At 56.5% G+C, this 9,478-nt stretch overlaps 1 protein-coding gene and 1 long non-coding RNA gene across 9 annotated transcripts in view; one reads left to right on the top strand and one right to left on the bottom strand.

The window, feature by feature from the left end:
- Window positions 1–665: 665 nt before the first annotated feature.
- EMX2 (empty spiracles homeobox 2) lies at window positions 666–7,280 on the bottom strand. 2 transcript variants are annotated; one of them, XM_043926036.1, is made up of 3 exons: window positions 6,458–7,280; window positions 4,384–4,568; window positions 666–2,175 (listed from the first exon to the last, which is right to left on the bottom strand). In XM_043926036.1, the coding sequence occupies exons 1-3, from the start codon at window positions 6,864–6,866 to the stop codon at window positions 2,008–2,010; spliced, it is 762 nt and encodes a 253-aa protein (XP_043781971.1). In that variant the 5' UTR covers window positions 6,867–7,280; the 3' UTR covers window positions 666–2,007. The 2 variants fall into 2 exon arrangements, with proteins under 2 accessions (XP_043781971.1, XP_043781972.1); XM_043926037.1 differs by lacking the exon at window positions 4,384–4,568 and having other exon boundaries at window positions 2,072–2,175.
- Window positions 7,281–7,660: 380 nt separating this feature from the next.
- LOC122709027 overlaps window positions 7,661–9,478 on the top strand; it is a 103,684-nt gene continuing 101,866 nt past the window's right edge. For all 7 annotated transcript variants that reach the window (XR_006345393.1, XR_006345392.1, XR_006345388.1 and 4 more), the window contains exon 1: window positions 7,661–8,017. This is a non-coding gene — a long non-coding RNA (uncharacterized LOC122709027). The remainder of the gene's footprint in view (window positions 8,018–9,478) is intronic.

Here is a 9,478-nt window from a genome sequence, read left to right as displayed (position 1 = left end):
GGGGGAGCTAAGTTTCCTCCAAGACTGGTTACAACTTTTTCTTTACTGTTAAAATTGAGAGTTGAAGGTTTCTCAGAATGCTTGCCTTATAAGGCTGCTGAGGCCCTTGGGCTCATCTCATCACCTTTAGCAGATTGGGGCTGGAGAGAGGAAGTAAAGAAGGGAGGGAGGGAGGAAAGAAGGAAGGAAGGGTAGGAGGAAGAAAAAGAGAGGGAGAAGAGACATATTTCAGGGGTTTGAGGTCAGAAACACAGTTTAAAAGTCCTAGATTTCTGATTCTGCTAAGTGTTTTCCCTAGTCTTAGGGGAATATTCTTCAGTGCAGAGCTATATGTCTAGGTTTTTTTTTTTTTTTAATAACTAGCGATTAAGAGTAGTAAGCATGTTTAACCTGAAATTCAAATTAAACTCCTTCTTTAGGCCATGCAATGGGCAGAGGTCTGGATGGAAAACTTTTCTTCCATCTCTTTTCTGAAGGACTTAAGTTTTCCTAATCCTCTCCCTTTTCCACCCTCTTCTCTCTTTAAAATGCCCAAGAATCCATCAGTCTGGCCCTTTTGTGGGTGGTGAGCCTGGGCTTCTTGAGCCTAGTTGGGGACGGACCACACTCAAATTAAAAAGATGCTTTAAAAAAAAAAAATCACTTCAATTTCCCAAGACGACTACTCTGAGGGCATATTGATAAATCTTTATTGACAAAATATTGACATTGACATACTTCTTGGAAGTATATAGTGTGTTAGAATTCTAACAAATTAACACAAAACACAAAAATATTTACATTCTGGTATAGAAGACATTAAAGAAGCATTTGTCACTCTCTTTAGTAAGTCTATGATCTTGAAATAGAAACTCAGTGCTTGAAAACTTGCCGCAGTGTCCTTGGCCACACTTAACATCATCCCCGCTAACTACAGTCCTTCAATTTTTGCAATATATAGATTTAAAGTTTGGAATGGCCTTTACGGCAAATGGTTGAACTCGGCCAATATCTTCAATGACTAAAAGGAGAAGTTTACTTTGTGGTTTTAAGCCTCGGGATGTTAGGAAAGGGAATGTCCAAGAAATAGAATTTAGGTTTTTTTTTCTTGTTTCTTTTCCCAGCACAAGTTCTGACTCCTCTTATGGGCACCCTCCCCCTCCACCCCCAGCCCCCCATCCTGTTCCCCGTTTCTCTGAAAGAGGACCGCTATTGCTGAGCCTACCTCATTTAGCTTTCACAATCACTTTGACATCAGAAGGTATCAAAAAGTGTTTACAGACTGCACATTTCTTGAAAAAAAATCAAAATAAAAAACACACAGAACCTGTCTTTAAAAGGAAAAGGAAATTACAATTCATTTTCTGTCTTTAGACACCATTCGCCCAACAACTGCTACATGCAATTCAAGTTTTTGAACAGGTGTGGGATGGGGCTGGATGTGGAATCTCGATTGTTATTATTACTAATTATTTTTAAAGATTGGGGGGGGGAAACACTTCGAAGGGCAAAATTTTAAAGTCCTGTGCCTGGTTGGGTTTGTTTTTTTTTTTCTTTTATCATCACCATTATCATCATTTTTAAAAAAATAAATCGGACTGCGATAAACGGAATACCTGCCAATCATCTTGTCTCGCTGGTTTGGCGTTTGACTGACAGCTCCCCTTGTCAGAGCGCCTTCGGCTTTGCCACCTTAGGACCTCTCTCTCTCTCTCTCTGTCTCTCTTTCTGCCTCACTCACTCAGCTGCCTCTTTAGACAAGGGTAGCGTGTTCATCAAGGAGCCTCCTGTCTTCTGCCATCTAGGCGCGGCCTCGGATCGGGACCCTGCGTTCTGCCGCCCGTCTGCGTCGCGCCGCGGCTCCTCTCTCTGACTCCCTCTCCCCTTCTCCGTGACTGTGTGTGTGCGGTTTGTTTTTGTTTTGTAGGGTTTTTTTTTTTCTTTTTTTTTTTTTTTCCGTCTTCCCCTCCTCTCCCTGTCTCTGTTTTGCTCCGTGATGTCCGTTTCGGTGGGGTTCTGTCTGTGTTTTTAATCGTCTGAGGTCACATCTATTTCCTCGGGACTCGCCTGCTTAGTGGCGATCCTCCACCGGTTAATATGGTGCGTCCCTTTTTTCTTTTGTTGCGAATCTGAGCCTTCCTCCTCCAGCTTCTGCCTTTTGAACTTCGTCCTTCGGTTCTGAAACCATACTTTTACCTGAAGGAGAGGCAGAGAAGGCGCGTTAGTATTCCTGCACAGCGCCCTCCTACCTCCTCCTCTATTGCCTGGCCAGACCCTGGGCTGGACTACAAAAGTCCAGTGCCCCAGGCCGCGCATCCTGTTAACTGGCACCCCCACTCCCCACCCCCCACAGCTTTCCCTTGGGGAACAGAGCTCCTGTTGCCAGGCCCGGGGAAGCCTGGATCCCGGCCCTTCTGAGCCCTCTTGGGGAAAACTTTCCCCTGGACCCGCCGGCTCCGCGTGCTCGGTGCCCCTTTCAGTTTCAACCAGCTCAAGACACCCACATCCCCGTTAAGTGCAAAAGCCTGGCAAACATTGGGAAGCCTCTATAAAACAATTAGTAAAGGAAAATTAAAAGGTCCCTGACTCCCTCTACCTAATCAGTGCCGCAAAGAGTTCATTCCCGCTGCTGGGCCGAACGTGCTGGCTTTTATTTTCTGCTGGCTTCCGCAGCCACTGCCTAAATATAGCGCCTCCTCTGCAAGGCCTGGGCCCTGGGGTAGGCAGTCAGGATTTGCCTGCGCTTCCTCCTCTGTGCCCAGGACTCCTGCAGGTGAGCAGGAGCAGTTGTGGGCGACAGTTGGGGGTGGGGGTTTGGAGGGAAAACCAGGGTGGACGGTGGGGTACAGGGCCCTGGGGACTAACCCAGCTGAATCTTTTCAGCTGGGAAAAGAAACTCAAAAGTGAAAGCTTCTGCAAGACCGTGGGATAGAGGGGAAGTAAAACTGAGAAAGACAAGGGAAGAGCCCCCTCTGTCCTCTTCTTGACCAGCTCCAGGACAGGCCAGGGCCAAACTCCCACCCCATCGCATCACTTCCCACCAGGGCGGGGCTGGCGGCCTGGCCTCCCCAGAGGGCAGCTAGAAGTCTGGGGAGCACTGATGTGGGACTGGGTTGACCGGCCCCTGGGGGAGATTGGTGATGGGTCCCTATACACTGACCAGACCACACAATGGCACTGCCCAAGCTTCTCAGCAGCAAGGGACAGGTGAGGAAAATGGTAGTGACTGCGCCTTCCACGCCCCGGGGCTGTCCCCACTTTGCCAGCAGTACCCCTAAGCCCCTGAAGTCCGCTGGGCTTTCTCCTTTGAGTCGGCAGGCCCAGGTCCCGGCTTGCTCTCCCCGAATGCCCCCAGTCCCCCAAAGTGTTCCCATGAAAAAGCCGAGCTGGAACAAGGCTGAGTTTAATTTGCTTTGAGTTTGCTAATTGAGGGGGAGGACGATTCATTTCTCCCCGGCGCTCGCCCAAGGCGCGCGTCGGTGCGCTCGGGGCTTGACACGCACACAAAGACTCCAGGCAGCGTGGGCAGCGAGGCGGACAAAGACCACCGCCGCCTCGGCGATCCAGGAGAAATCAGCCGGGCCGCGCCTTGTGCCGGGCCCCGCACCAACCCGCGAGGCCCTCCTCGGTTTTGTCTGGGGGGACGTTTTAAAACAAAAGCCTCGACCTCTTTGCGCCTCCCAGGAAAAGTGTTACAACTTAATCTGCCCGAAAATGTTACTGTTTGCCGGGAACTTTGACCCCGCCCTGCGGCTCCGCGTACAGTAGCGCCTACTGTAGCCCGAAGCCCCCTCCCCAACCCCGGGGCAGGCCGGAGCACGGCCCGCCGGGGGACCCTGTTGCGCAGCAAGGATTTGCCCCCTGAGGCAGCCCCTCTCCGCAGCCTCCTGGCTCAGTTTCTCCGACTTAGGGACGCACCCAGGATGCCTGGCTCGGTGGCCTGATCCTCCTGTCCCCTTAAGGGGAGTAACTGGGAGCTGTCCGTGTGAGCCGTGAGCCTCTGGCAGCACAGACCTCGCGCTTAACCCACTCCCAGCCCTCTCTTCCCAGCCTAGAGCCCCAAACGCTTCTACACCTCTTTCTGGCCCCAGTCGTGCCCCCAGACTCCCACCGAAAGTCTCATCAAAAGTGCAGCGGTGTCTCAGCCAGGAGCTGCGAGTCCAGCCCGGCCCCACAGAAAGAGCACCTCAGCCGGTCCCCCCCCACCCCCCGGAACCTCCAGCGGGTCGGCTCCTACAGTCTGGTGCTGGAGCCCAAGGAAGCCAAGGGCCCCTCGAATCTCACACATCTTGAACCCAGGGCGTGGGAGTAACTCCCGGCCTGTTGGCGGAAGGCCCTCCGCACTTTGCGGGCTGCGTGTGTCCGGGGATCTGGGATGCGGTGGCCGCGCCGGGGCCCGCTCACCTGAGTTTCCGTGAGGCTGAGGCTGTGCGCCAACTGCTTCCTCTCGGCGCCCACCACGTAGTGGTTCTTCTCGAAGGCGTGTTCCAGCCTCAGAAGCTGGGACGGGGAAAAGGCGGTGCGGATCCGCTTCGGCTTTCGGGCCAGCGCGTTGTGCAAAAGGAAGCTCTCCGGGCTCGTGTCGTTCCCTGCGGGGAACACAGCAGAAGTCCTGTTAGAGGGGGCCGTCCTAGCCCGGGCCGCGCGCTTCTCCGGAGCCGGGCTGACCTGGCCGCGCGCTCAGGGCCTTCGCGGACGTAGCCGGTGCGGCTTGGCCCAGGGGGGGGGCCCGACGCGCGAAGGGAACGCCGGTCCAGCCGCCTGGCCCTGTCCGCTGGGCCCGGACCTGAGCGGCTGCCACCCAGCAGTTGTCCTCGGCGGACTTTGCAGACCCCCGGGGCGCCACGGGCCTCGCCACCTCCGCGCCGGGCACCCGGGGATCGAGGAAGGGGCAGCAAGGCCGGATCCGGGGATTGGCGCCCTGGACCCAAAGCAACGGCTTTCTCTTTTTTCTAATCTCGGAGAAAACTTTGCCCCCGGGGATGAGGGGCGGAGAGGTGATGAGCCGCTATCTAAAGTTTTCTCGGGTACACATTTTAAAAGTCTTTCTCCTCCGGAAAAGCTCAGAGGCCGGGCTTGTCGTTGCAGCCCGGGCTTCACAGAAATCTCTCCGGCGGGTGCGCAGGGTTTCTGCTGCAGCTTCCTCCCCGAGGTCCCGGCTTCCCCGCTGCCTTGCTCCGGAGAACTAGGAGGCGCGAGCGAAGGCGTCGTAACCCGGGGGCGGGGGGGTGGGGGCGGGTGGGAACGGAGCTGCCGGCACCTTTTAGGACTGTCCGCGGCCCGGGAAGATCCCAGCTACTCCGAGTCTGGTGTGGGGACCAAGACCGTGGCTGCTGGAGAATGAGGAAAGAGAGCCCTAAACTTTTCGAGCAAAGCCAGTTTCAGGTTCACTCACTGGGGTGGGAAATCGATTCACCAAAAACCCAAAGAAAAACAAACCGACAGTTCAGGGGGGAATGGAGGCAAATCCGGTCTGGGGATAAAGGTAAAACGTTGTTTTTGTTTCGTTTGGTTTTTGAAATTAAGGAAGAGGGGGGTCTACCCGACTTTAGGCGCTGGCAGGAACGCAAAGGGTTAACAAATGGACAAGCCGCCGAGTATTGATCGGCTGCCTCGGGAGGTAGGTCTTTTCCCCGCTCGGATCGCCAAACTAATTACTTGTCCCCTTTACTGGAGTTTTAACTTTCCTCCTACCGCCCCCCCCCCCCAGAGAAAAAAAAAAACAAATCCCCCAAAACAGCAAGAAAGGAAAACACCCAAACATCTCCTCTAGCCCATCTTCCGACCCGGTTCATTTAAAGGAAAAACAAAAACAAAAATCAGACTGAACCTGCCTTCCCGCCGCGGCGGCTCGGCGCCGGAATTGAGCCGGTCACCGCGAGAGTGCCGAGCCTCGGAGAGGTTCCTACCCGCGCGGTTCCCGCCGCTCCCCAGCCTCCGAAATAAGCAGGATAAAACAACCCCCCTGACCTTGCTCCGGGGGCGTGAGGGTCTCTTCGCTGCCGGAAGAGGGTCAGAGACCGAGACGTCGCGGGTCTAGGAGGCAGGGGCGCGGAGTGGGTGGCGAACACGCAGTGGAAGGCGAACCTGAGGCCGGGCCCTGCCCGCGCCCCTAGGAGCCAAGACGGCGAGAGCATAGCCGAGGAGACGGAGAGCCTGGGCACCCCGCGGCCACGGATTCCTCGGTGGCCAGCACTCGCAGGAGGCTAGGACAGCCCGCCTAGAGAGCATTCGGAGGCAACTCCTCTGCGTCCCTCCCTAAAGGGGCAAGCGGCCGCAGGCCAGCCCCCAAACCGGCCGCAGCTCGGAGACTGGGGACCAACACCGTGCCCGACTCCTCGCCGCCCAGTTTCCAGACGCAGCGCGCGGGCGGTCGAGCCGGAAGAACCTCCATCCAGGCCTCGCCGGGCGCCCACCCGGAGCAGGCCGAGGGCAGCGTGGGATGAAGCGCTCCGCGGCCCCGCGACGTGGCACGTACCTTGGAAGCGGTGGCCCAGATATCGATAGCGATGGATGAGCCAGGGGTAGAAGGTGGACGGGTCCCGCTGCTGCGAGGCGAAGAGGGGGTGTGGCGAGTGCGAAGAGGGCAGGGGGTGGGCGGCCAGGGCGTGCGGCGGCGGCACCGGGTGCACGGGCACGGCCGGGTTTGGCGGGTGCGAGACCGCCTCGGCGAACACCAAGTCCGGGTTGGAGTAGACGCCCCTGCCGGCGGCGGCGGCGGCGGCGGCCGAGTGGAAGCCGTTGAGGAACGGGTTTATGGGGCTGGAGTTGGCGTAGCTGAGCGCCGCGGGACGGATGGGATCTTCGGAGCGCGAGGCGGGCAGGGGACTGTCCTTGGCCACCAGCGACTCGATGGTGAAGCAGCGCTTGGGCGCCGGCTGGAACATGCTGCGCCGAGGAGCGGGCGCCCGGGGCTCCCGGGGCCCGGCGACCGCGGCGCGCTGCCTCCGCCGCCCGCTGCCCGCTGCCCGCGGCGAGAACGGACGAGAATCGGGGACTTGTTTGTTGGGGGTGGGGGTGGGGGGAGGAAAGGGAGAAAGAAAGGAAAGGAAAGGAAAAAGGAAAGGAGGGGGGAGGGGGAGGGAGAGGCAACGCCGAGGATCCCGAGAATCTTGCACCAAACGCGCCCAACCTGGAGAGAGGGGGAGAAATCCTTCCAGAAGAATTTGCAGGCGTGGATTGGGGTAATTTTTTTTTTTTTTTTTTTTTTTTTTGGCGAGATGGCGTGGGGGGGGGGTCGAAGTTAGAGGCGGAGGTGGGGGGGGAGTTTCTCGGGGGAGGCAAAAAAAAAAGTTTTCTCTCCTCTGCAAAAGGCGGGCAGGGCGCCCTAAGTCCAAGGACAATCCATGGAAGTGTTCGCTTCTTCACAAGTTGTGCAAACGATTTGTTAGTTCATGAGCCTAATTAGTGCGGGGATCACATAAACAGCTTCCTCCGAAGCCTGGTAAATGGCTTGATGATTGGTCGCTATTACTCGCCCTGAGGTGGAAGGGGGGAGACTCTTTAAAGTGCGTCAGAGGGAGGCGAGCGCCTGGGAACCCGGAGGCCTGGATCCGGGCCGAGAGTGGAACGGAGTCGCCGCCGTGGCCGCGGCCGTGCCTCCTGCGCCCGCCGGGCCGCCCGGCCTCTCGGCGCCGTCGCCCCGCGCCCCCAGCTCACTCGCTCCCGCGGCGCCGCGGCGGCTTCTTCTCCTCCTCTTTCGCCTCCTCCTCTTCCTTCGCTTCTCCTCCTCCTCCTCGTCTTCCTCCTTCTTCTCCTCCTCCAGTTCTCCCTCCTCCTCTTTCCCCACCTCCTCCCCCTCGGCCACCGCCTCCTCTCCACCACCATCACTCCCTCCGGGACACCCTGGTCCCTGCAGAGTCCCCGGTCGGCGCCGCCTCCTCTGCGGCCCCCTAGATTCCCCAGCCTGCCGATCCCGGGCTTGGGGGAACAGACGGACACGCGGACACTACATATTCCTCGCGCCCAGCGCTTCCGCTCTGCTGCCCTCCGCAGCCCCGCGTCTGGGGAGCTGGAATCGCCCCGGGAGCCTTCGAGGGTAAGCGGGAAGGGGTGGGTTCCCGGCGAGGGTTAACGGAGCTGTTCGGTCAGCGAAACTCCCGGCGATTTCCTAGGTGAGGAGGGAGCCTAGCGTGGAGGGGTGTTGGGAGTCCTCCAACCGCGCGTAGCCTCGAGATCTCAGGGTCGCCGATCTCTCCATCCTTGACGCGGCTCGTTCTTTTCCAAGTTGAGACCGGAGTGGATGACCCTGCCGGGACGGTGGGCGCTTCCAATTTCCCCCACAGGGTCTCGATTTTCCTTTCCGGGAAGGGGCTCATCTCCTTCCCCCAAACAGCTCCTTCTGCAATATCTGGGACTAGGGGTCCAAGGTCAAGGGAGAGGCTGGTGTGCTGTTACTATTACCGTTAGGTTGTCGTTATTATTTTTGTCAGTGTTGTTGTCATTATTATTTATTGTCACTATTTCTATTATTATTCTGCCATCTGTCGTCCCAGGGGTGGGTTGCTGTGCAAACCCAAGGGTTGCAATTAGGGAGTGCAGATCGTTTCTCCAGTCCTAGGCCGTGTCCGCATTTTCGAGCTTGCCTTCGGTTTTGGGATGATTTTAGGGCCGAGTTCCCTCGTCCCCATTGGCTCACGCAGCAGCATAATTATGATCACATCCCCCAGGCTGCTGGCGCTGCTCTCTGTTTATTGGTGGTTAAAGATCTATTATCTATTCATCAGCCGCCTCTTTTTTTTTTTTTTTTTCTTTTTGCCAATTACATTCTTCTAAAGTGAAGTACCAGCAGGTATTTTGCACGTTTACAATTAATGATTTAAAAAAAATCTGGCATCCTTTAAATCTCTTACTTGGAGGCCCATGTCATTTTGCTGAAGGACGAAGAAATGCCTGTGTTTGGTGATGAGGTTGCCCGTGAGACTGAAAAAATGTCGATTGGGAGGGGGAGAAGAGGAAAGTCCTGTAAGTCAGGCTGCACCGCCCCTAGATTCATCAGTCATAAGTCCCCAGGTCTGGGAACTTGTTTCTCTGCCTTGCCAGCCATCCGCTCCCTGTCCTGGGGTCACCCCTGATCCTCTGAGGATTCATCTGCTGTGTATTTATGTTCATGTCAATTTCTTCTTTATTCCAGGCATAGTCTGTATTGGGGGTGCAGTGAGAGGAGGGTCCAAACACCCCTTTGGAAAACACTCTAGGCAAGAAAGGGGTTAGGAGTGTGTTTTCTGGGGTTGTCTGGGCACCTGGCCTTAGTGAGGACCCAGCAGAGATCATGGTGCTGCCTCCTCCCAGCCTTCCCAGGGCACATACACACATTCACACACGGCACAATCTTGGGCCTCAGCTTTGTGTTCATGTCCCAAGAAGCCTGCCCCTGCCTCAGACTTCAGCTCTCTGATGCCAGCTATGGGCAAGGCTCTTGGCTGTGTTTTCACCCTTAGCAGTTTCTCTCCACCTTCCTTTGTGGCATCCCCCCATCCTTTCCCACAGGGCCAAGGAA

The sequence above is a fragment of the Cervus elaphus genome, chromosome 15 (genome assembly GCF_910594005.1).
Source record: "Cervus elaphus chromosome 15, mCerEla1.1, whole genome shotgun sequence".
NCBI lineage: Eukaryota > Metazoa > Chordata > Mammalia > Artiodactyla > Cervidae > Cervus > Cervus elaphus.
The sequence above is the reverse complement of the archived record's forward strand: the minus strand, read 5'-3'. Positions and strand labels throughout refer to the sequence as shown.

Bases quoted from the DNA above. Each gene is read 5' to 3' on its own strand.
- EMX2 (XM_043926036.1), bottom strand. From the start codon at position 6,866: ATGTTCCAGCCGGCGCCCAAGCGCTGCTTCACCATCGAGTCGCTGGTG. The intron at 4,569-6,457 runs GTACGTGCCACG...TGTTCCCCGCAG, and splicing joins TCTGGGCCACCGCTTCCAAG to GGAACGACACGAGCCCGGAG. The intron at 2,176-4,383 runs GTGAGCGGGCCC...CCTCTCCTTCAG, and splicing joins TCAGCCTCACGGAAACTCAG to GTAAAAGTATGGTTTCAGAA.